Source organism: Canis aureus, chromosome 11 (genome assembly GCF_053574225.1).
Source record: "Canis aureus isolate CA01 chromosome 11, VMU_Caureus_v.1.0, whole genome shotgun sequence".
Lineage (NCBI taxonomy): Eukaryota > Metazoa > Chordata > Mammalia > Carnivora > Canidae > Canis > Canis aureus.
Genome location: NC_135621.1, coordinates 15,488,075 through 15,514,829, shown reverse-complemented (window position 1 = coordinate 15,514,829; position 26,755 = coordinate 15,488,075). Strand labels below are relative to the sequence as shown.

The following is a 26,755-nucleotide window of genomic DNA, read 5'->3' as shown; positions in this document are numbered from 1 at the left end:
CCCGTAAAGTAGCTAGGTAGCTCTGTTTTACACTTGCGAACCTGAGATTTAAAGAAATATAGTGACTCTCACTCAAGGTCAGACAACACAGTTGGGTGCTGCACTGGGTAGAAGCTTGTCTGATTCCACAGTGCTTTTTCCATTGCACAAAGCTGTGTATTCTAGAACACACACATTCTTAACCTGACACTCCTCTACATGGAAACTAAGTGTTACTGGATACCTAACTCACCTCCCAAAAATATATTCTCAGGATAGGCACAAAGTAATGAGGATCAGAGTAATGAGAGATGTCCCTCCTTAATCCTCTAAACTCTGGTTATAATTCTAAAGACTTCATCTTCCAAACTTTAGGGGTATTAACAAAGCAATAAACTCATTAGCTGAGGAAACATCTATCATTTGCACATGATGCTCATTTACCCAACATCTTACCCAAAAGCAAAGTGGCTACTTAAAAAGAAAAAAAACAAAAACAAAAAAACCCTCTATTAAAAAAAAGAGAATTAGGCAGCCTGGGTGGCTCAGCAGTTCAGAGGCACCTTCAGCCTGGGGCGTGACCCTGAAGACCAGGAATTGAGTCTCACATCAGGCTCCCTGCATGGAGCCTCCTCCCTTTGCCTGTGTCTCTGCCTCTCTCTCTCTCTGTGTGTCTCATGAATACATAAAAATCTTAAAAAAAAAAAAAAAAAAGGAGGAGGAAAGGCTTCCTTTAAAAGAATAATAATAATAAATAAATAAATAAATAAATAAATAAAATTAGTCCTCTGTAGCAAGGCAGTAAAAATCAGCTATTGGAAAACTAAACTGCATTGCTACAATGGCAATCATATCACAATACAGAAATATAACAAATTTACATTATATACCTTAAATTTACACATTGTATGTCAAATATACTTCAATTAAAAAAAGAAAGAAAAAAAATAAAAATAAAAATAAAGAAAGAAAACTAAGCTGAGTGCTTGAATATTTCAACATTTCTTGTCCTTAGTTTCCATAAAGTACAAGGATTATAATCAGTTTAGAGTTCAAGTAAATACTTTGAAAATGAGAGTCAAAAAGTTACTTGAGGGGTAGCTCAAAACACAAAACAGAAAATGGCAATCAGATATGGAATACTTATATATTAGGAGTTTAAAACCACAATTTCAGAAAAACTCTTTTCTTAAAAAAACAAGAAACAAACCACCTACCCTTCTATAGACCACAAGCATCTAGTAAAATACCAAGGAGGGGGTGTGTCATTTCAACTACTGTATTTTTAAAGATAATGGAAATGAATTGACTGTTCAACACTGATGTGGCTTCCAAAACTACTTGGAAGATATCCCAGACATTCAAAACACTAATCTTACAAATAAGGAAACCAAGATTTCTAGACCAGAGACTATGATGCCAAGAATAAAAGCAACTGCTAGAACCTGAATGCCAAGTATTGTTTAGGAAATTAAGGTGCATGAGTGGAAAAAAAGTAATAGACTTCGCTTAAGAAAAAATGGTGGGGGATCCCTGGGTGGCGCAGCAGTTTGGCGCCTGCCTTTGGCCCAGAGCGCGATCCTGGAGACCCTGGATCGAATCCCACGTCGGGCTCCCAGTGCATGGAGCCTGCTTCTCCCTCTGCCTGTGTCTCTGCCTCTCTCTCTCTCTCTCTGTGACTATCATAAATAAATTTAAAAAAAAAGAAAAAAGAAAAAATGGTGGGACGCCTGGGTGGCTCAGCGGTTTAGCACCTGCCTTCGGCTCAAGGCCTGATCCTGGAAACCCGGGATCGAGTCCCACATCAGGCTCCCTGCGTGGAGCCTGCTTCTCCCTCTGCCTGTGTCTCTGCCTCTCTCTCTCTGTGTCTCTCGTGAGTAAATAAATAAAATCTTAAAAAAGAAAAGAAAAAATGGTACACCATTATTATTTGTGGGACTTTGGACATTTAATAACTAATACAAATGTATCTTTAATACAAGTACAAATCATTTGCCAAACTATTAGGACACTATTTTCCCAGGCAATCTTAGAGCACTGCTTTGCTAAATCAAATGACAGCTACCTACCTGGGACTACAGAAGGCAGATAGAGGTGGAATTCCAGTTAGACTTCTAAAAGGGAAGAAGACTAATGGTTCTGATTATCAACAGTACTTTTTATATGAGACTAGTGGAAAGTGATAGAAAACATTTAGAGTGCATAATCTTAAAATACCTTCATACAAGGGGAAAAATTGCATACAACTAAAGAAAATTAAGTGACCACCCAAGAACACAGATATAGAGACATACCAAAGATAAAAGGTGGTTATGGTCAAAATGACAAAAACACTTAAGAATAAAATCAAGAGGACAGCCCTGGTGGCTCAGCGGTTTAGCGACACCTTCGGCCCAGGGCCTGATCCTGGAGACCCGGGATGGGGATCGAGTCCCACATCAGGCTTCCTGCAGGGAGCCTGCTTCTCCCTCTGCCTGTGTCTCTGCCTCTCTGTGTGTGTGTCTTCCATGAATAAATAAAATCTTAAAAAAAAAAAAAAAGAATAAAATCAAGAAAGCTAATTGATGGTTAAGGTATCTTACTCATCTTTGTATTCCCCAACTCCCACAATGTTCGATATTTAACAGGTATGAAATAAACAATCATTGAATTTAATTGCTTATGTCATCACATGCGAGAGCATGGGAACTCCATATATGATTAAGTTTCCTGGGCTAGGTAGAGGATCTGAGTTCTTAGAGAGCTCACCTAGAAGATTTCTTTTTTTTTTTTTTAGAAGATTTCTTCATAATTATTAGTAACCTAGAAGAAGGTCTGCAAAAAGGGAGAAGTATTAAAACACCAAAGCATGGCCAGTGTCACAATTTTCAAGACGGAATTTAATTTCCCAGTCAAAACTCTAGAATGGATAATAAACATGTATATATGTATACTAATAATAAATTTATATATTTATATAAACAGTATTTCCTGTATGCATATATAATTATATATATAAAATTATAAACAATTTTAAAACATAGTGATCCTTCAGATATAGCATAGGTTCTCAAAATAATTCATGTCAAATTAGTCCCATTACCTTTCTGAGTTACCACAAAGGAAACCAACACAAATTAAGCACCATCTATTCATTCGATAGCAAACATTTATTTATTTATTTTAAAGATTTTTATTTATATATTCATGAGAGACACAGAGAGAGAGAGAGAGAGAGAGGCAGAGACACAGGCAGAGAGAGAAGCAGACTCCCTGCAGGGAGCCCGACGTGGGACTCAATCCTGGGACCCCAGGATCACGCAAACTTTTTTTTTTTTAAAGCACACAAACATTTATTAAACAAACATGTGCCAGGACGCCTGGGTGGCTCAGCAGTTGAGCGTCTGCCTTCAGCCAGGGCGTGATCTTGGGGTCCCAGGACTGAGTCCCACGTTGGGCTTCCTCAGAGAGCCTACTTCTCCCTCTATGTCTCTGCCTCTCTCTGTCTCTCATGAATATAAATAATCTTTAAAAAAATAAATTAAAAAAACCCGAACATGTGCCAAGCACTGTTGAGGCTTACCTCCAATGGCTCTTTATTTAACCAACATAAAAATCCTGTAAGTGAAGGGGGCACCTAGCTGGCTCATTCAGTAAATATGCAACTCCTGGTCTCAGGGTTGTTAAGTTTGAGCCAAACGCTGGGTACAGAGATTACTTAAAAATAAAATCTTAAAAAAAAAATTCCAGTAAGACCCTTCCATTTTATAGATTAAGAGCCAGTTTACGAACATTAGAATAACCTGCCAAGATCATGATAGCTAAACAGTAGGAAACAAAGTGCAAAACTAAGTCTAATTTCCAAGTCCTGTCCCTTTTTACTACATCCTAATGTAGTAAATGTAGCCTCCTAATGCAGAAACACAGTGTATCTTGTCTTCTGCAAGCATTTGACAAAGCATCTCATGATATCCCCTGTGGGCAAGACTGATGTAGCTAGGGCAAAAAAACTAGATTTATAATGCTGGAATAACCATTTTCATTAAAGGCTTTGTGTGCACTAGTTAGTAGCCCATAGCAGTCAAGTTGATCTTAAGCTGTTTTCTGTTTTCATTTTCATAAACAGGTACAACAGTCCACTGTTTCTCACTTAAGATAGATGGTGGCCCATGCACAGTCTGAAAAAAGCCCCACTCTAAGATTCCACACATCTAAAGAAAAATACACCTTGGGTCATGCATCACTGGACTATAATGAGACCTGCTGCAGAGCTTTATACTTGGCCCTATGTCCCTTTTTCAGTCTTTATTAATGCCTGATGAGAACAATGAAGACATTCTTAGCAAATCTTCAGGTGACAAAATTAAAATGAGGAGCTGATCCGGACAGTAGGGAATATATCTCCTTCTTTGCATACCCAGAACCCAAACAAGTGCCTGACCCACAGGTCATGTTTCTTGAATCATAAAATCAAGCTTTAAAAGGACAGCAACAGGGATCCCTGGGTGGCGCAGCGGCTTAGCGCGTACCTTTGGCCCAGCGCGCGATCCTGGAGATCCAGGATCGAAACCCACGTCAGGCTTCCGGTGCATGGAGCCTGCTTCTCCCTCTGCCTGTGTCTCTGCCTCTCTCTCTGTGTGTGACTATCATAAATAAATAAAAATTAAAAAAATAAAATAAAAATAAAAGAACAGCAACAGGCCTTGACTACGGAGTAAATCTATCAAAACCAACTGTAATGGGTCAAATACATTAGCAACAAAAAAACTTAACCATAAAAATAAAAGAAAAAAGAATTTGAGGGATATAGTATGTAATGCCTTTTTTTTTTTTTTTTTTTGGAAGACAAAGACAGTAAGCCCAATATTAATCAATGTAACAGCTGTCCACAAACTCATAGAATCTCTTCTATTTCAGTGTTGGAAAAGGACTCTCAATAGACAAGGTGACAGCCTGTGCTTTGCTCAGTTTAAACCACACTTGGAATCATTTCTACAGCTCAAAGAGTCACATTTTAAGGAAAGAGGACAATGATTAAGTAGTGTCTAGAAAAGATGTCAAAATAGTGAAATGATTTAGAATGATGTCATAGGAGATTCCTTTAAAGGAACCAGACCTGTTCACCCAAAAGGCAAGACCAAGGGATGTGATAGCTCTCTTCAACTATCAGAAGGGATGTCCTGTGTGCCCAAGATTCAGAGGACAGAAATGGAACTGGAAACTACAAAGAAACAGATTTTAGTTTTATATACAGAAAAGCTTAAAAAAAAAAAAAAAAAAAAAAGAAAAGCTTAACGGAAATTAAAATCGTCCAAAATCAAGTGGGCCACCTTAGGACACTGAGTTTTCCACTTTCTATCCCAGTTTATCTCATCTCTAAGAGGAGATGAGACAAAAAGCGCACAATCGCTTGACTGAAATGTCAAACAAAAGACTCAAAACAGTGAACCATAAACTACCTTAGGTTCCTCTTGGTCTTCTAGGTCTTTGAAATATGATTGCAAGAGAGTGTACTTTGCAAAACACAAAGTAGGTTACAAAGATAGGTAATAGGTAGTTTTGCTGACCAAAAAAGAGGGACTCTTCATGTCTTCTGATGCATGATCTCCTCTCCATTTGGAAATTAAAAGCATACATGGTTGTGTTTTATGGATCACAATTCTCTAAAAAAAAACTAAGATGAGATAAACTGATGTAGAAGAAAGAGTAGATACAATGCTGCTTCCACACACTGGTATGCAATAAAATCCTCAATTATGTAATATAGGGCAGCCCTGGTGGCGCGTGGTTTAGAGCCGCCTTCAGCCCAGGGCATGCATGATCCTGGAGACCTGGGATCGAGCCCCGCGTTGGGCTCCCTGCAGGGAGCCTGCTTCTCCCTCTGCCTGTGTTTCTGTCTCTCTCATGAATAAATAAATAAAAATCTTTTAAAAAAATCTGTAATATAATTCAGATACTGTTTGTGATGAGTCATATAAATATTAAAATCAGGACTGCTATGTTTTTATACTGAAAATCTACCATTAACTCCAACCCCTCCAGTATAAAGTGCAGTGGTTTCTCTCTAACATTGAAAAATCTTTAGCCTACTTTTAGCTTCAAGGGTATCTTTGAAATGTATAATGAAGGTACAGTTTCTAAGAGAAAGGACTAAATTATCCTAAAAGGAGGAGGGGCTCAATTCCAATGATCCTCTCTTTTATCTTAGATCTGTAGCATAAAGGTAACCACTAAAGGGGTGGTTTACCCATATCCAGAGGCAGTGTGATTGCTCAAAATCTTAAGTCAGACCTGCGTTCAAATTTCAGCTTGGGCACCATACATGACTTGTGGCAAAATGAATGCTAGCAAATTACTCAACCAAGCCTGTTTCCTTGCCTGCAAAATGGAGCTAATAAAACTATCTACCTCATAGGTTGTTGTAAGAATTAAATGATAGAAAAAAAGTAAAGCAGTACGGTTAAGAATTCACGAAATGTTAGCTATTATTACTTTACCTAAATGAATTTCTAAATTCCAAATAATCATAGGTATTTACCCTACAAATTTCCTTGATTTCACTACCAACACTCAACAGTAACAACTATTAAAACTGGATAAGTGGGCAGCCTGGCTGACGTAGCAGTTTAGCTCCTGCCTTCAGCCCAGGGTGTGAGCCCTGGGATTGACTCCCGCATCAGGCTCCCTGCAGGGAGCCTGCTTCTCCCTCTGCCTGTGTCTCTGCCTCTCTCCCTCTCTTGAAAAAAATCTAAAAAAAAAAAAAAAAAAAAAAACCTGGATAAATGCTCTTGTTCAAGGATGTAAGAAAAAAAAGGAGTTTTCTCACATTCATTTTTTTCAGATATTATACTTTACGTAAGAGGAGTAAAAACAGGAATAAAAATAGAACATGGAATCAGAGCATCTTTATGAATTCTAGACTCAGTAGTTTAATAATAGCATCAAATATTAAATGTCACAACAATTAGAGGAGATTGTACATTCTGTTAAATAGTGTCAAGGTTCTTACACACTATGCAGTCACTAATTAAGATCTATTGTGCAATTTGGGCCAGTAAAGTAATAAAGATGGAGAGCTTACAAGAGAAAAGGTCCTGACTGAGTTTATGGATGCTTATCCTGACAACCCTATGAGCAACATATTATCATTTTGGCCGTTTTAGCAGATGAAGAAACTGAGGCATAGGTTAATCAAGTCGCCCAAGATCACACAGCCAGCGAAATAGACGGGAGATGGGATATGAACCTGGACCATCAGGCTCAAAAGTCCACTCGATTTTACTACCTATCACTAAGTTGGTGGAGTCAGATTAGTCGATCACTTATTCAATGGAGTCATAATTAGTCTATCGGTAACTCGGTCGAGTCACATCAGTCGATCACTTACTTGGTCGGGTCAGATTAGTCAATCACTTACTTGGTCGAGTCACATCAGTCTATCACTTACTTGGAATCACATCAGCCGATCACTAAGTCGATCGAGTCATGTTAGCCAGTCACTAACTCGGTCGAGTCAGATCAGTCAATCACTAACTCGGTCGAGTCCTATTAGTCGATCACTTACTTGATTAAGTCAGATTAGTCGATCACTTACTTCGTTGGGTCAGAGTAGTCGATCCCCTAACTCGGTCGAGTCACATCAGTCGATCACTAACTCAGTCTGGTTGCGTATTTTCCTTCTAACACGTGCAAACTGATGCTCCACCTGCCTCAAAGGCCCGACTTCCCCACGGGTCAGAGGCGGCACTCCCACACGTCACCGCTCAGCAGGAGGCCAGCCCTGCGCTACGAGCTGCAGGTAAAGCAGGTGAGCGTGGGGACCCACTGCTGGCCGGCGGTCACAGCGCGCCGCCAGGTGCCGGGGCCGGCCGCCCTCGGGCCCACGCAGGCGGCAGCGAGACCGCGGAACCCGCCACCGGGTCGCCGAGCGGTCGCCTCCAAAACCCCCCGCCGACGACGGTTTCTGCCAAGACCAACACGCTCCTCGAGGGCAGGGCAGAATGGAGCGTGCGTGGATACCCGGCCGCCGGTAAGCGCTCAAGTTACAAACCACCTAGTTGGCAAAAACCACACGGGCAGCCCAAGTTCCCGATTCCGAAACCACGAGCAAGGGCCGCAGTCGCCGCTGCGGAGCGAAGGCACCTAGGGCCCAAGCGGAAGTGAATCAACGGGGAAAACTAGCCAAGCGGTACCGGGGGGGGCCTTCGGGCGGCCCTGCCCTCCCCTCCACTCCCCTCCCCTGCCCTCCGCTCCCCGGGCCTCGCGTCCCCAGGACGCCCAGCGCCGTCTCACGGAGGCCACCCGAAGGCCGAGGGGACCGCGGCGGAGGGCGGGGGCCCCAGGCTCCACCTGCCGCCCCCGGGGGCCCGCACCTGCAGAGTGGTGATGTGCTTGTCGTTGAACTTGTTCTCGCAGTAGCGCAGCACCAGCGACGTCTTCCCCACGCAGCCTTCCCCCAGCAGCACCACCTTGAAGGAGTAGGCTCTGCCCGCCGCCCCGCCGCCGCCGCCGCCGGCCGCAGCCATCCCGGCTCCCCGCCGCCCGCGCCCTCGCCGCCGCCCCGCTGCGCCTTCACAGCCGCGGCCGGCGCAGGCCCCTCCGCACGGACCCACGCCCGGGCGCCGCGTGTCCCTCCGCCGCGGGCCGGAGTCCGGGAACCAAGGGCCGCGGCCCCCACGTCAGGCCCCCGAGGAGCGCAGACCAGCACTCACTCTCCGCCTCCCTCTAATGGCGTCTCCTTCCTCCTACGTCACACCTCGCGTCACGTGAGCGCCGCGGACGCGCCTGGGCGGGGCGGGGCTGCGGCGGGGGCGGGGCTGCGGCGGGCGCTGCCCTGCGCGCGGTCCCGAGGGGCGGGGCTGCGGGGCGGCGGGATCGCGGGAGGCCTGGCACCGCGGGAGCTGGCTGCCGGCGGACGGGGGTTCGGTGCTCAGCTGCTCGCGCGCCCACGCTCCTCGCCCCGGGCTTGCCGGCGGGCGCACCTGCCCAGGCGCCCTGGGGGCTCCCGCGCCCTCTGGGAGGCCCAAGTCACGGCCCTGGAACCGCCCGAGGGGCCCCCGGGCAGTCGGGGCTCCGCCGCATCTCTCAGGTCTCCGCTTAAACCCGACCAGCAGGACCACCACCCCGCGGCTTCCGTCCCCGCCTCCTGCCCCCCTCCCCCGCCCCGCCCCTGCCCCTCCCCCTCCCGCGCCCCTGCCCCTCCCCTGCCCCCTCCTCGCCCCTCCCCTGCCTCTCCCCTCCCTTGCCCCGCCCTGCCCCTCCCTCCTCCTCGCCCCTCCCCTGCCTCTCCCTTCCCTTGCCCTGCCCTACCCCTCCCCCGCCCTCCCCTCTCTGCCCCTCCCCGGTCCTCCCCACCCTCCCCTACCGCTCCCCCCGCCCCTGCCCCCTCCCCCCCTACACCACCCCTCCCCTACCTCGCCCTCCCCTGCTTCTCCCCCCTCCCCTCCCTCCCTTGCCCCTCCCCCGGTCCTCCCCTCCTCCCCTACTGCTCCCCCGCCCCTACTTCTCCCCCTCCGCTGCTCCTCTCCACCCTCCCCCTTCCCCCCTCCCCTGCCCCTCCCCCGCTCTCCCCTGCTCTCCCCTGCCCCTCCAGGCCTCTGAGACTCCCAGACACGTCGTCGCCTCCCCTTCTTGAGCAGCACCTGGGGAGATCCCGCACGCACACAGCCCTGGGTTCGCTGCGGTTCGGTAAGGACGACGACCGTGTGACACTCGCCCACCTTTGAGTGTCTGAGCCCCAAGTCCCGCGCTCATCAGAGGGCTTCCTAGAAATACTTGGAAGGAAGGAACGACCTGAAGGCCGGGCGTGGGCTCCCGAGTCGCCCCGTGCTTCCACCTGGAGGAACCCGGCCTGGTCGCCTCCGCTCCTTCTAGGAAATGCACTCGTGCAAGCAACCGCAGGGGCGTTTCTGGAATCTTGCACCCTGATACACCCGGGGCCGGTCTAGCAGACCTATTTGTTTTCATCAGACTACTTTTCCGCTTCAAAGCCATAGTCCGTCCATTCATTCATTCATTCATTCAAGTACTAGAGGGTGCCCACCACGTGCCAGGCGCTGTGCTGAACAAGATACAACGTCTCTGTTACGGGGAGCTTACATTTTAGGGACACCCGGCTGGCTGGGTTGGTAAACGCAAATCTAGATCTGGGGATTGTGGGTTCCAGCCCCATGTTGGGTGTACATATTACTTAAAAATAAAGTTTTTAAAGTTTACATTTTATTTTTACAGATTTTATTTATCCATGAGAGACACACAGAGAGGCCGAGACACAGGCAGAAGGAGAAGCAGGCTCCATGCGGGGAGCCAGATGGGGGGATTGGATCCCAGGACCCCGGGGTCACACCCTGGGCGGAAGGCAGACGCTCCACCGCTGAGCCACCGGGCTGCCCTAAATCTTACATTTTAGCAGGGAAACACAGAAACACCCCAGTGCACAGTGAATGCTTTCATGTTGATAAAGCAGTTGAGAGTGTCTTGCAGAGGTGCATAAGGACCCAACTGGTTTTTGCCTGCTGGAGAAGCTGTCCTAGAGATTGTTGCCTTTGGTTAGGAGTAACCTAAGCCGGAAGGGAGGGGAGCTTTGCAAGTAGAGAGAGCAGTAGGGGATCCCGGGGTGCTCAGCGGTTTAGTACCTTCAGCCCAGGGGATCGAGTCCCACGTCGGGCTCCCTGCATGGAGCCTGCTTCTCCCCCAGCCTGTGTCTCTGTCTCTCTCTCTCTCTCTCTGTGTCTCTCATGAATAAATGAATAAAATCTTAAAAAAAAATACTGGGATTTGAGAAATGCTTTTGGACATATGGGTTTTTGTTAAATAGAATTATCAAAGCATTTTCCGTGTTGAGCATCTAATAAGAGTAATTAACAATAAAAAAGAAAAGAGTTATCATCTGTGAACTTGCTACAAATTAAACCCATTTGTGGGCACCTGGGTGACTCAATCAGTTAAGCCAGTAACCCTTGATTTCGGTTCAGCTCATCTCCTAGGATCATAAGATTGAGCCCCCTGTGGGCTCCGTGCTCAGCAGGAAATCTGCTCTACCCCCCCCCCCCCCCCGCTTAAATAAATAAATAAATCTTTTAAAAAACCAAAATGCTAAACCTATTTGTTCCCTTATTTGCTCAGTCATTGAGCATCCTTGGTGGAGTGCCGGGCAAGAGGCCTCTGCCTTCGTGGGCTTGTATTTTAGTGTGGGAAGCAACACGGAAACAATTACAATAATGTGTAGTGGCCACGAGTGATGCCAACCCGGTGTCCACACCCCCTTCCGCTTTCAACCAGAATCGGGTGGTTGCTCAAGTGTCCATTACTCTTGTGCAGCCCGTGTGCCCCTAGCTTCAACTTGGCTCTCTTCCCATTTCTCTGAGGTTCTTTTCCAGCGATTAGAAGAGACCATGTAATCTGAACAGGTCAGAGGCTTCTGGCTGGCCAGCAGTCCTGAGCTGTCATTGTAAGCGCTGGCCACAAAGGGGCACAAGCAGCTCAGTGAACATTCACCAGGGTGTCCAGAGCATGCTCAACACTAACTCACAAGTGCCTCCACGTGAAAAAGAAAGAAACCACTGGGAGGTTTTCTTCTGAGTTACAGAAAACAAGAATATTCCAAGAGATGTATGGTCCAGGGGAAGGGAAGAAGGGATAGTTTCTAAAGTTATTTATCCCTAAGATGACAAGATTAATTAAAGGTGTCTCAAAAAAAAAAAAAAAAAGTCTCTAGAAACTTTACATATTTTTGTCAAAGAAGGAATTTAAGCCAAACTTTCAGACTCTCAGAACTTACCAGTTTCTTTCTTTTTTTTTTTTTAACATTTTATTTATTTATTCGTGAGAGACACAGAGAAAGAGAGAGGCAGAGTCACAGGCAGAGAGAGAGGCAGGCTCCCCAGGACCCCGCCCTGGGCTGAAGGCCACACTAAACTGCTGAGCCCCCCGGGCTGCCCAGAACTTACCAGTTTCTACTAAAAATACACAATCTTAATAGTTAAAAATTGAGGACATGAAGCCACTTTGTTTACTTGTGGATTTTATATTTACATTTATAAATTGTTTTTTGCAATAACCAGAGTGTGAATTTGTATCAGATGGAAATGTGTGTTTGACATGATTGGCAATAGAACTGTATACCAGCAATTTCTAAATGACGGAACAGGTTCAGGTCAGAATGTTAGCAGTCTCATTGAGTGAGGCCCCCATGCTTACTTCTTAAAACTAGACGTCAGTAGTTATACGGAGATGGAAATTCCAAAGAGATTTGTCCACTTAAACTAGGCCTGACTAATACTTTTCCAGTTTCTTGAGAAATAAGCCAGTATAGTGATGAAAAAGCCTCTTAGGAGAGAAATTGTTTTGCCCTGGTGAAATAATTTGAGAACTCTTAAGATGGGAGATTTGCGATTTTGGAGAGTTTTTCAGTAACTGTGGATGCTCCAATGGGAAGTTTCTGAGTACATATATACTGAGGATTATGGCATTCAGTACCACTTGCTTGAGTGTTTTCTCCTATTGGCCACACTCCTACTTGGTAAGGTGTCATTTAAAATCTTACCATTCCTCTATAGCACTTTCTAAGTTCTTCCTTTTTTTTTTTTTAAAGATTTTATTTATTTCTTCATGAGAGACAATGAGAGAGAGACAGAGACACAGGCAGAGGGAGAAGCAGACTCCATGCAAGGAGCCCGATGTGGGACTCCATCCCGGATCCTGGGATCACGCCCTGAGATGCGCAACCGCTAAGCTACCCAGGTGTCCCTCTAAGTACTTCCTACATGTATCATCAAGTATTACAATTACATATTTGTTTCTCAGTATTAAAGCTGGAAGCCCTGCAGTAGTAAAGATCTGTCTGCCTTGCTCACCATTCATTATATCCTGTGTCCAGAATAACGCCTAGAACATGGTAGATGTAAAATAAATGACCACCCCTCCAAATACCAGCCTTCATTTCCAATAAATCTTTTTTTCTTTTGTACAAACCTCTATTCTTTGAGCCTCCATCTGCTGTCAACCCCCCAACCCTATTTGCATAAATGTCCCTCCCTTGAATCATTTAGACTAAATTCCAATCTTGAGTGTGAAAGGTGAAACTAACTCCATGAGGGTGGACAAAGAACAGCTGCTGAAGAAAGAACATTTACAAGGGAGCTGTAATGGGGGCAATTCACCCCCATCCTGAGTCCATCTCTCAGCCTTCTCTTGGTCTCTCTATCTATCCCCCCTACTTCTAGCTCCCTCACCCCTACCCTCCATCACCACCAGGTTTGGACTCCATATTGAGCATTTACAACACTCTTCTTTTACCAGCATCCGTTATTGTCTTATATCTTTCTATTTCCACAGCATCATCACAGAACACCAACCTTCAAGTAAACTTCTGAAAAAGTTCTCTGAATTTTTGTAGATTCAGAGTCATCAGATTCATTCTCAGGACAACCTGTGAGTTCCTTTTCTTTGCTGGCTTCAGCTTCCTTCCCTACCTTTTGATCACTATTAACAAACTTCCCGCAGTCTACTTCTGGTCCTACTTTGTGTTGTTCATAGTATTTCCTTATGAGCCTTTGTGTGTGTGCGTCTGTACTGATCATCCTCTTATTCTTGATATTGGTTATTACGTATTCTCTTTTTCTCTTGGTCAGTCTCTCTAGAGATTTGTCAATTTTATTTATATTTTTTTTCTAAGAATCACACTTGGTTAATTTTTCTCAATGATTTTCCAGTTCTCAATTTCATTGATTTTTACTCTGTTATTTCCTGCCTTCTGCTTGTGTGATTTTATTTTTTTATTTTTTTTGCTTGTGTGATTTTAATTTGTTCTTAAGTTTCTTTTTTTTTTTTTTTTTTAAATCTTTGGAATATCTTCCCCTGATTTTATTTATTTATTTATTTATTTTAAAGATTTTATTTATTTATTCATGATAGTCACACAGAGAGAGAGAGAGGCAGAGACACAGGCAGAGGGAGAAGCAGGCTCCATGCAGGGAGCCCGACGTGGGATTCGATCCCGGGTCTCCAGGATCGCGCCCCGGGCCAAAGGCAGGCGCCAAACCGCTGCACCACCCAGGGATCCCTGTTCTTAAGTTTCTTAATGTGGAAGCTTGGATTACTGATTTGAGGTCTTTATTCTTTTATAAGTGTTTATAATAGCTGCATCCATTAATTTTAACACATGTATTTTCATTATATATATAATTTTTAATTATATAAATATATTTTTTTCTTCAATATATTTATATTGTTTTTAAATTTCCCTTGAGGGGCAGCTGAGTGGCTCAGTGGTTTAGTGTCACCTTGAGCCCAGAGCGTGATCCTGGAGACCCAGGATCAAGTCCTGCATCGGGCTCTCTGCATGGAGTCTGCTTCTCTCTCTGCTTGTGTCTCTGCCTCTCTCTGTGTGTTTCTCTTGAATAAATAAATAAAATCTTTAAAAATAATAATAATAAAAATAAATAAATTTCCCTTGAGACTTCCTCTTTTTTAACCCAACAGTTATTGTGGAAGGCAGAATAATGTTCCTCTTCTCCCTCCGCTTCTGGCCCCTAATTACTGGAATCTATGAATATGTTATATTGCACCAAAAATGGGAATTAAAGTTGAAGATAGCATTAAAGTTGCTAATCATCTGACCTTAAAATAGTGAGGTTATGCTGGATTATCCAGGTGGGCCCACTATAATTACAATGATCCTTAAGAGTGGGAGCCAGAATCAGAAAAGGAGATGTGATAACAAAAACAAGGGGAGAGTGATGTGCTCCAGGATTGCCAGCTCAAAAGATATAGGAAGGGAATCATGAACTAAGTAAGGTAGGCAGGTGGCCCCTGGAAGCTGGAAAAGGCAAATGGGGCCCCATGTTATATGTCTTACCTATAGAAATGTAAGATAATAAATTTATTTGGTTTTAAACCATGAAGATTGTGGCAACTTGTTACAGCAGCAATATCAAACTCATAGTTACTTATAAATGCCATTTAATGTCCAAATATTTGAGGATTTGCCATATGTCTTTCTGCTTTGGATTTATAATTTAATTGTTATGGTTTGAGAACATCTACGGTATGATCTTTATTTAAATTTGTTTTAAATTATCTCGTGGTCGGGGATCCCCAGGTGGCTCAGCGGTTTGGCGCCTGCCTTTGGCCCAGGGTGTGATCCTGGAGACCTGGGATCGAGTCCCACGTCGGGCTCCCGGCATGGAGCCTGCTTCTCCCTCTGCCTGTGTCTCTGCCTCTCTCTCTCTCTATGTCTATCATAAATAAATAAATCTTTAAAAAAAAATTACCTCGTGGTCAAGAATCTGGTCTTAGTGAACATTCTATGCATGTTGAAAGGAATATACATTCTTTATTCTTTTGTTATTGGGACAAGTTTGTTTTTTTAATAAATGTCAATTAGGGCAAGTGAATTGAATTATTCAGATCTTCTCTACATTGATTTTCTATCTAATACTTCTGTGATGAAGTCTCTAATTCCAGTTGTGGATTAGTCTAACTTCTCTGTTCAGCTCTATCGGTTTTTGTTTTATCTATTTTGAATCTCTGTTGTTAGGTGCATATACATTTACTACTGTTAAGTCTTCTTAGAGAATTAATCCTTTTATGATTATATAATACCCCTCACTATTCCTAATATTCTTTGTTTTGAAGTCTACTGTGTCTGATATTAATATAGCTATTGTAGGAGCACCTGGCTGGCTCAGTTGGTGGAGCAGGCGACTCTTGATCTGGGATTTTGAGTTTGAGCCCCAGGTTGGGTGTAGAGAATAATTAAAAATAAAAATATTTAAAATATATATGTATGTATATGTATATAGCTGTTGTAACCCTCTTTTAAAATACTTTTTTTTTTAAGATTTTATTTATTTATTCATGAGAGACACAGAGAGAGAGGCAGAGACACAGGCAGAGGGAGAAGCAGGCTCCATCCAGGGGGCTGGACATGGGGCTCGATCCCAGTTCTCCAGGACCACGCCCTGGGCTGAAGGCAGTGCTAAACTGCTGAGCCACCCGGGCTGCCTTCTTTTAAAATATTTTTTATTATTGTTTGCATGGTATATCTTTTTCTATCTTTCTACTTTTAATCTATGTGTATGGATTCCTTATAAACAGTATATAGTTGAATATCGTTTTTGTTTTGTTTTGTTTAAATCTGGTCTCACAAACTTTGGCTTTTAATTGGTATTCCTAGTCTTAATTAAACCCACAATAGGTACTCTCAGTAAATGACTGCTGAGATCACTAAAAAAACTAGGTCAACAAGTATATTCTTGCTCAACTTCCAACTCTCCTACCTAATAATAAAAGGAATAGCTACAATTATATAGTCCTTTCTATGTATCACACTTCTATTTACATGTATTTACCCAGGGATCCCCACGTATTTACTAGTTTAATTCCAGTAACAACACTACGAGGTCAGTACTACTAGTTTCACCCCCAGTGTACAGAGAAGAAAAACCAAGGCACAGACAGGTTAAGTAACTTGACTAAATCACATTAGAAACATTAGAGCCAACTTCCAAATGCAAACGATATGGTTCCAGATATTAATCTCACACTATATGATCTCTATCTTTCATTTCAAATTCATGTTATAAGATGTCTTCATGCATTGTCTTCACTTTTTTAGTAAAAAGAACCATCCATCTGTTTCCATAGCACTCTTCAGATATAATTAAAAATGACCTTTATATTGCAAAATCCAGTACATATGTCCTAATTATACGTCTAGCTCCTTCTACATTTGACTTTATTAGCCACTCCTAGCTAAACTGGATTAGGTATCTCTTTTCTGTGCTTCCATAAGCTTTATATATATTCTTTGTTAAAAAATTATTGAGGGCTTTTTGTTGTTAATACATAGTGTAATATTGATTTCAGGTATAGAATTTAGTGATTCATCGCTTACATATAACATCCAGTTCACTCTTTTACCCCACCCCCTACCTACCTCCTTCCATCAACCCTCAGTTTATTTTTTTATTGTTAAGAATCTCTTACGGTTAAAAAAGAAATAAAGAAAGAAGAGTTTCTTATGGTTTGCCTCCCCCTCTGTCCTCTGTCTTTTTTTCCCCCTTTCCACATGTTCATTTGTTTTGTTTCCTGAATTTCACATATGAGTTAAATTATATGGTATTTGTCTTTCTCTGACTGACTTATTTTGCTTAGCAATATACTCTGTAGGTCCATTCATTCTTTTTTATGGCTGGGTAGTACTCCATTGTATATATACACCACATCTTCCTTATCCATTCATCAGTTGATGGACACTTGGGTTCTTTCCACAGTTTGGCTATTGTTGATAATGCTGCTATAAACATTGGGATGCATGTACCCCCTTGAATCTGTATTTTTATATCCTCTGGGTAAATATCTAGTAGTGCAATTGCTGGATCATAAGATAGTTCTATTTTTATCTTTTTGAGGAACCTCCATACTGTTCTCCAGGCTGCATTGGTTTGCATTGTCACCAACTGTGTAAGAGGGTTCTCTGCATTCTCACCAACGTCTATTTTTTTCTTGTGTTGTTAATTTTATCCATTCTGACAGGTATGAGGTGGTATCTTATCATAGTTTTGATTTAAATTTCCATGATGACTGGTGATGCGTCTGTTAGCCATCTGGATGTCATCTTTGCAAAAACGTCTATTTATGTCTTCTACCTATTTCTTAATTGGATTATTTATTTTTTGGTGTTGAGTTGATAAGTTCCTTTTTTTAAAGATTTTATTTATTTATTCATGGGAGAGAGAGAGAGAGAGGCAGAGACACAGGCAGAGGGAGAAGCAGGCTCCATGAAGGGAGCCTGACGTGGGACTTGATCCCGGGACTCATGCCATGGGCTGAAGGCAGGTGCTAAACCGCTAAGCAACCCAGGGATCCCCCGAGTTGATAAGTTCTTTATAGATTTTGGATACTAACTCTTTATCAGATATGTCATTTGCAAATATCTTTTCCCATTCCATAGGCTGCCTTTTAGTTTTACTGATTGTTTTCTTCACTGTGCAGAAGCTTCTTATCTTGATGAAGTCCCAATGGTTCATTTTTGCTTTTGTTTCCCTTGCCTGCAGCAATGTCTAGTAAGACGTTTCTACAGTTGAGGTCAAAGAGGTTGTCATCTGTGTTCTCCTCTAGGATTTTGATGGTTTACTGTCTCACACTTATTTATTTTTTTGCTTTTTTAATTTTTTTATTATTTTTTTTTATTTTTTTGCTTTTTAAGATTTTATTTATTCAAGAAAGAGAGCATGCATGTGAGAGGGAGCATGAACATGCGTGTGAGACAAAGAGAACACAGGAGGGAAGGATAGAGGGAGAAACAGAAGCAGACTCCCTGCTGAACAGGGAGCCCAATGTGGGACTTGATCCCAGAACCCTGAGATCATGACCTGAGCCAAAGGCAGACACTTAACCCACTGAGCCACCCAGGTGCTCTCCTATCTCATATTTAGTTCTTTCGTTTATTTTTAATTTATTTTTGTGTGTGGTGTAAGAAAGCAGTCCAGTTTCATTCTTCTGTATGTTGCTGTCCAGTTTTCGCAACATCATTGGTAGAAGACACTGTCTTTTTTCCATTGGATATTATTTCCTGCTTTGTCAAAGATGAGATGACCATATTGTTGTGGGTATGTTTCGGGGTTCCCTATTCTATTCCATTGATCTGTGTGTCTGTTTTTGTGTGAGTACCACACTATCTTGAACACTAGAGCTAAAAGTCTGGAATTATGATGCCTCCTGCTTTGCATTTCTTTCTCAGGATTACTTTAGCTATTTGGGGTCTTTTGTGGTTCTATACGGATTTTAGGATTGTTTATTCTAGCTCTGTGAAAAATACTGGTGGACAGGATGCCTGAGTGGCTCAGTGGTTTAGCGCCGCCTTCAGCCCAGGGCGTGGTTCTGGGGTCCAGGGATCGAGTCCCACATCGGGCTCCCTGCATGGAGCCTGCTTCTCCCTCTGCCTGTGTCTCTGCCTCTCTCTCTCTGTGTCTCTCATGAATAAATAAATAAAATCTTTAAAAAGAAAAAAAATACTGGTGGTATTTTGATAGGGATTGCATTAAATGTGTAGGTTGCTTTAGTTAGTATAGATATTTTAACAGTGTTCTTCCAGTTCATGAGCATGGAATTTTTTTCACATTTCTTTGTGTCCTCTTCACTTTCTTTTGTCAGTGTTCTGTACTTTTTAGAGTACAGATCTTTTAGTTCTTTAGTTCAGTTCTTTTGTAAGTTTTCTATTGTTTTCAGAGTATGGATCTTTTATTTATTTTATTATTATTATTTTTAAAGTATGGATCTTTTAGTTCTTTTTTTTTTTTGTTTTTTGGATCTTTTAGTTCTTTAGTTAGGTTTATTCCTGAATATCATATTGTTTTGGTGCAATTGTAATGGGATTAATTCCTTGATTTCTTTTTCTACTGCTTCATTATTGGTAAAGAAATGCAACAGATAGCTGTACATTGATTTTATATCCTGTGACTTTGCTGAATTGATATAGTAGTTCTGCAATTTTTTGGTGGAGCCTTTTGGGTTTTTTACATAGAGTACTATGCTGTCTGGAAATAGTGAAAGTTTGACTTCTTCCTTGCTGATCTGGATGCCTTTTTTTTTTTTTGCTGTTTGATTACTGAGGCTAAGACTTCCAGTACTATGTTAAATAGTAACGGTAAGAGTCGACATCCTTATCTTATTCCTGACCATAAAGGAAAAGCTCTCATTTCTTCCCCATTGAGGATGATATTAGCTGTGGGTCTTTCATATATGGCCTTCATGATGTTGAGGTGTGTTCCCTTCTATGCCTACTTTGAGGATGGTTTTTATCAAGAAAGGATGCTGTATTTTGTCAAATGCTTTTTAAATATCTATTGAGATGATCATATGACTGTTATATTCCTTTAATGAATGTGATGTATCATGTTGATGGATACCACCTCTGCAGCCCAGTAGTAAATCCCACTTGAGTAATTTGTGGTAAATAATTCTTTTAGTGTACAGTTGGATTCGTTTTGCTAGTATCTCATTCAGAACTTTTTGCATCCATGTTTATCAGGGATGTTGACCTGTAATTCTCCTTTTTAATGGAGTCTTTGGTTTTGGAATCAAGGTAACGCCGCATAGAATGAGTTTGGAAGTTTTTCTTCTATTTCTGTTTTTTTGGAACAGTTTGAGAAGAATAGGTATTAATTCTTCTTTAAATGTCTAGTAGAGGGCAGCCCTGGTGGTGCAGCGGTTTAGTGCTGCCTGCAGCCTGGGGTGTGATCCTGGAGACCTGGGATCCCGCGGGTCCCACGTCAGGCTCCCTGCATGGAGCCTGCTTCTCCCTCTGCCTGTGTCTCTGCCTCTCTCTCTCTCTGTATCTCTCATGAATAAATAAATAAAATCTTTTAAAAATATATTTAAAAATAAATAAATAAAATAAATAAATGTCTAGTAGAGGGCAGCCCCGGTGGCTCAGCGGTTTGGTGCTGCCTTCGGCCCAGGGTATGATCCTGGAGACCTGGGATCGAGTCCCGCGTTGGGCTCCTTGCGTGGAGCCTACTTCTCCCTCTGCCTGTGTCTCTGCCGCTCTCTTCTCTCCATCTCTTGTGAATAAATAAATAAAAGCTTTTTTAAAAAAAGTCTAGTAGAATACCTCTGGGAAGCCATCTGGCCCTGGACTTCTGTTTGTCGGGAAATATTTGATTGCTGATTCAATTTCTTTGCTGGTTGTTTGTTCAAATTTCCTATTTTTCCTGTTTCAGTTTTGGTAGTTTGTATGTTTCTATGAATTTGTCCATTTCTTCCAGATTGCCCAGTTTGTTGGCATATAATTTTTCATAATAGTCTCTTATAATTGTATTTCTTTGGGGTTGTTTGTGATCTCCCCTATTTCATTCATTTTTTTTTTTAATTTATGATAGTCACACAAAGAGAGAGAGAGAGGCAGAGACACAGGCAGAAGGAGAAGCAGGCTCCATGCACCGGGAGCCCGACGTGGGATTCGATCCCGGGTCTCCAGGATCACGCCCTGGGCCAAAGGCAGGCGCTAAACCGCTGCGCCATCCCTCATTCATTTTATTTATTTGGTTCCTTCGCCTTTCGTTTTTGGTAAGTTAAGATGAAATGGTCTGAATATATCTGTGAAGTCCATCTGGTCCAGTGTGTCATTCAAAGCCATTGTTTTCTTGTTGATTTTCTACTTGGATGATTTGTCCGTTGCTGTAAGTGGAGTGTCTATTGCTCTACTACAACTGTATTATCAGTGGATTTCTTTATGTTTATTATTAATTGACTTATATACTTAGGTGCTCCCACATTGGGGGCATAAACATTTACAATTATTAGATCTTCTTGATAGATAGACCTCTTAAATTATGGTATGATGCCCTTCATCATCTCTTGTTACAGTCTTTGTTTTAAAATCTAGTTTGTCTAATATAAGTATAGCTAATCCAGCTCTCTTTTGCTATCCATTAGTATGATAGATGGCTTTCCATCCTCACTTTCTTTCTTTCTTTTTTTTTTTAAGATTTTATTTATTGGGCAGTCCCCATGGCGCAGTGGTTTAGCGCCGCCTGCAGCCTGGAGTGTGATCCTGGAGACCCGGAATCGGGTCCCATGTCAGGCTCCCTGCAATGGGGCCTGCTTCTCCCTCGGCCTGTGTCTCTGCCTCTCTGTATGTGGGTGTGTCTCTATGAATAAATAAATAAAATCTTTGAAAAATTATTTATTTATTTATTTATTTATTTATTTATTTATTTATTTATTTATTCATGAGAGACACAGAGAGAGAGAGGCAGAGACACAGGCCGAGGGAGAAGCAGGCTCCCTGTGGGGACCCCAATGTGGGACTCGATCCTGGGACTCCAGGATCACGCCCTGAGCTGAAGCAGACGCTCAATTGCTGAGCCACCCAGGTGTTCCTCCGTCCTCACTTTCAATCTGCAGATGTCTTTAGGTAAAAAATGAGTCTCTTATATACAGTATATAGATGGGTCTTGTTCTTTGTTGTTGTTGTTTTTTAATCCATTCTGATAACCTGTGTCTTTTCATTGGAGCATTAGTCCATTTACATTCAGAGTGATTATTGAAAGATGAATTTAGTGCCATTGTGTTCCCTGTAAACTTGGTGTTTCTGGTGATGTTCTCCATTCCTTTCTAGTCTTTATCGCTTTTGGTCTTTCTCTCCCACTCAAAGAGTCTCTTTTAGCATTTCTTGGAGGGCTGGTTTAGTGGTCATGAATTCCTTTAGTTTTTGTCTGGGAGCACTTTATCTCTCCTATTCTGAACGAGAGTCTTGCTGGATAAAGTGTTCTTGGCTGCATATTTTTCCCATTCAGCACATTGAACATATGCCACTGTCTTCTGGCATGTCAAGTTTCTGTAGACAGATCTGCTGCAGACATCATCTGTCTTTCCTCGTAGATTAAGAACTTTTTTCCCTTACTATTTTCAGGATTCTTTCCTTGTCTTTGTATTTTGTGAATATGTCTTGGTGATCGCAACTTTGGTTGAATTTAATAGGAGTTCTCTGTGCTTCTTGGATTTCAATGTCTGTTTCCACCCCCAGATTAGGGAATTTTTCAGTTATAATTTGCTCAAATAAACCTTCTCCTTTTTCTTTCTCTTTTTTTCTGAGACTCCTATGATACAAATGTTATTACACTTTAAGGAGTCACTGAGTCCCTAAGTCTACATTCATGATCTGATACCTTTCTTTCTTTCTTTCTTTCTTTCTTTCTTTCTTTCTTTCTTTCTTTCTTTCTTTTTTTCAGCTTTTTTAAAAAATATATTTTTATTTATTTATTCATGAGAGACACAGAGAGAGAGGCAGAGACACAGGCAGAGAGAGAAGCAGGCTCCATGCAGGGAGCCCAACGCAGGACTCGATCCCAGGACTCCAGGATCATGTCCTGGGCTTAAACTGCTGAGCCACCCAGGGATCCCCTCTTTTCAGCTTTGTTATTTTCCATAGTTTTATCTCTTGTATCACTGATTTGTTCCTCTGATTCGTCTGTCCTCCTTGTCATTGTATCCATTTGGTTTTGCATCTTTGTTACAGCATTTTCTTATTTCAGCCTGACTAGTTTCTAGTTCTTTTATCTCTAAGTAAGGGATTCTCTATTGTCTTCAGTGCTTTTTGCAAGCCCAGGTAGTATTCTTATGATTATTGTTTTAAATTCTGGTTTCAGACATCTTACTTGTGTCTGTATATATTAAATCCCTGGCTGTGAATTCCTCTTGTTCTTTCTGTTGGGGTGAATTCTTGTCTTGTCATTATGTCTGGGTCACTGATTTCTGTGCCTGAGAGTATTGGCTACATTAAGAAGAGATCCCCTACCAAACAAAGAAAAAGAAAGAAATGAAGATAGATCCTAGTTATGTTTTGGTCTGCTTTTTAAAAGAAGTTAGAGGGGCTCCCTGCATGGAGCCTGCTTCTCCCTCTGCCTGTGTCTCTGCCTCTCTCTGTCTCTGTATCTTTCATGAATAAATAAATAAAATCTTTAAAAATAAATAAATAAAAGAAGTTAGATCATGGGATCCCTGGGTGGCTCAGCAGTTCGGCGTCTGCCTTCAGCCCAGGTCGTGACCCCGGGGTCCTGGGATCGAGTTCTGCATCGGGCTCCCTGCCTGGAGCCAACTTCTCCCTCTGCCTGTGTCTCAGCCTCTCTCTCTCTGTGTCTCTTGAATAAATTAATAAAATCTTAACAAATAAATAAATAGAAGAAGCTAGACCCTAAATAAATAAATAAATAAATAAATAAATAAATAAATAAATAATAAGATAAAGTAAAAAATAAAATAAAATGAAGCTATGTCCTATTTCCCCTAGAGCTGAAGCTTTGTAGCACTCTATGGTCAGTAGGCTTGGTGAGTGGAGGGGTTTTATTCTGGTCTTCCTGGGGAACGCCTGCCCCTCTGATTCTCAGGGGGACTTGCCCTAATGGAGATGCACCTGCAGGGTCCAGGGTTGCGAGGCTTAGTGTAAGCAGCTCTGGCCTCCACTGAGTGGTATTCTTCTGCTCCCTGAGATTCGTCAGTGCTGATGGGGGTGGAGGAAATAGTGTTTCCCCACTCTCTTGTCCCTGGAGTGGGGAGCTTGTGCCCACTGTTCTCCAGGAAGCCCTCACAGAAGAGCAAACAATCAAACAATCTGTGTCCCCAGCTTTTGCCAGATCCTCACCTTCACCCTGCCTGTATCCAAGCTGTCCTGCTCAGTGGCACAGTACTCTTGTGTTTAATCTCAGGCATGCAGCTGGTTTCCAAAACTCCACATTTTAGAGATCCACATGGTGTGGACCAGCGCTACTACCCGAGGGGACGGTCTTGCTGCACCGTGGCCAGTGCTGGCTTGCCCCAGAAATTGGTTGTGTGACTGTGCAGCAGTTTGGAGTTTATGGTAAAGCGCAGCTAAAAGCTGGCACCGAGGTTTGCTGCCCTCAGCCTGTGTCTTTGTTCCTGACTAGGGAATGGGGCAGCTCAGTGGTGCCCATGGGTCCTTTGTCCCCATGCCCCCACTCCCAAATGCACTCCAAGCAGGGGAACTGCTTTTCCCCATGCAACCCAGGGGATCCCCAGACCATGCTGCTGGCTCCCAGGTCTCCACCCTCCTTCCCCACTAGAGCACCACTAAGTGTGACCCTGGTGACAGTGTTAACCTCTGAACTTTAGACTCTGCGCTTCACTGTTTATAAAAACTTGGGATAGGGCAGCCTGGGTGGCTCAGCGGTTTAGCACCCCCTTCAGCCCAGGGCCTGATCCTGGAGACCTGGGATCGGGTCCCACGTCAGGCTCCCTGCATGGACCCTGCTCCTCCCTCTGCCTGCGTCTCTGCCTCTGTGTGTGTGTGTGTGTGTGTGTGTGTCTCATGAATAAATAAATAAAATCTTGGGCAGCCCGGGTGGCTCAGCGGTTTGGTGCAGCCTTCAGCCCAGGGCCTGATCCTGGAGACCCGGGATCGAGTCCCACATCAGGTTCCCTGCATGGACCCTGTTTCTCCTTCTGCCTGTGTCTCTGCCTCTCTCTCTGTGTGTGTCTCAAATGAATAAATAAAATCTTTAAAAATTTTTTTAATTTAAAAATAAATAAAAAAATAATAATAAAGATAAAAATAAATAAAAAAAATTAATTAATAAATTAATTAATTAAAATCTTAAAAAAAAAAAAAAACTTGGGATATTTATCCCCTCTCCTTTTCCTAGTCAATGATTTTGAGGAGTTTTTCTTGTGCAATTCCCGCATGCCCTCTCTCTCTCTCTGATCAGGGCTCCCTCCCCTTCACAGCACCTGCAGCTCTTCTCTCCTCCATATCAACTCTCCACAGCTCCTACCTTCCAAATATGGTAGTTCTTTCAGTCTCTAGTTATGCAATCTTGCTCTCTCAGTCCTCAGATTCATTTCTTGTGTGTTCATAATAATTTGATATTTAGGTGTTTTTGAGGGATGAGGCAAGCTAGGGTTCCCTTACTCCTCTGCCATCTTAATTCTTCCACTATATATATTATATATATAATATATTATATATTATATATATAACATATATATTATTATTATTGCAATCATGTGCTACATCATAATGAAATGTTAAGGAGCTCATCTCACTATCTTTTAAGTCCCCTGACATCAGAGACTTACTTCTTATTTTTGAATGCCCAGTCCCTACTATAGTGCTTGGAACATTGTAGGCATTTAAAAATATTTTGTTAAATTAATGAGTCACTAAAAATCATTTACTGATAATGAGTATATTATTTGTTGTTATTTTTATGCAAGCAAACATAAAAACTTCTCAAAGGCACAGCTTTTATGAGCCACATTATTTATCAAGATTGAATAGAAAGGAGGTGAAGCTTGGCTAAAACTCAACCATTCCTCTCTTTTCTGATGGAATCCCTTAGGCTGCTCTGTGGTAACAAGAAATTAACAAGATTTGTCTTCTTTATGTCCTATAATACTCCCCTAGTGTGGTTTTCATTAAAAAAAAAAAACCTCTAGTGAACTAGGGACTTGACAGTATTAATAACATCCTTATTGCTTCCACCCTTATGTGTTTTCTCTGCATTTAGGAACAAAGACCTTTTAAAAAAAAAAAAAAGAAAATTTATTTATTCATGAGAGACACAGAAAGAGAGACACAGAGAGAAAGAGAGGCAGAGACACAGGCAGAGGGAGAAGCAGGCTCCATGCAGGGAGCCCGATACAGGACTAGATCCCAGCACCCCAGGATCACGCCGTGGGCCGAAGGTGGCACTAAACCACTGAGCCACCCTGGCTGCCCAAGAACAAAGACACTTTTATCAACCATTTTCAGATGCTGTATCTGTTAAATTCAAGGATATCAGGGACTGCTACAGAGAATCTGTATGATTAGGTCAAGGCTAGATTTCTGTTGCTCTGACATTCCTCCTCTCTAACTATGAACTGCTAAAAAGTAGGGGCAGGGGGTGGGGAATGAAACCAATGGACACAGGAAGCACAGGACTGTGATCTTTGGGCGAAGGAGAAACAAGCTAGGTAAGAACTGGGATTGCCCTGGCTTTTTGCCTGAGGACAATTTTTGGTTACAATGCAGGAAGGTCTCTCAGTAAGGTGAGAAGATAGAGATTGAAGTTTGGGGATGCCAAGACAGCTAAAATCGGTGGGATGGGATAGGAGAGAAAGATTGAAATCAGTCTTGTGCGTGAAGGGTGGAACTCCATGAGGCCAGGCAAAGACCAACTGCTAAGGAAGGGACATTTGCAGAGGAGCCCCAATGCAGAGAATTCCTAGAGCTCACACTAGTTTTGGGATCATTCTAGCACCCATCAAACAGGATGCAGAGATCTCATTGAGT

At 42.5% G+C, this 26,755-nt stretch overlaps 1 protein-coding gene and 2 long non-coding RNA genes across 4 annotated transcripts in view; 1 reads left to right on the top strand and 2 right to left on the bottom strand.

Annotated features, from left to right (window-relative positions):
- Positions 1-8,505, bottom strand: part of RAB21 (RAB21, member RAS oncogene family) — a 39,192-nt gene extending 30,687 nt beyond the window's left edge. The window contains exon 1 of the mRNA XM_077913850.1: positions 8,331-8,505. Within this exon, the coding sequence (XP_077769976.1) occupies positions 8,331-8,483 (153 nt within the window). The 5' untranslated portion in view covers positions 8,484-8,505. The remainder of the gene's footprint in view (positions 1-8,330) is intronic.
- Positions 2,727-8,222, bottom strand: LOC144323429 (uncharacterized). The gene is made up of 2 exons (XR_013388865.1): positions 7,553-8,222; positions 2,727-2,793 (listed from the first exon to the last, which is right to left on the bottom strand). It is a non-coding gene; the product is annotated as an uncharacterized LOC144323429 (long non-coding RNA).
- A 1,011-nt stretch (positions 8,506-9,516) lies between the features above and the next one.
- LOC144323428 (uncharacterized) overlaps positions 9,517-26,755 on the top strand; it is a 50,060-nt gene continuing 32,821 nt past the window's right edge. For both annotated transcript variants that reach the window (XR_013388864.1, XR_013388863.1), the window contains exons 1-2: positions 9,517-9,645; positions 20,844-21,030. This is a non-coding gene — a long non-coding RNA (uncharacterized LOC144323428). The remainder of the gene's footprint in view (positions 9,646-20,843; positions 21,031-26,755) is intronic.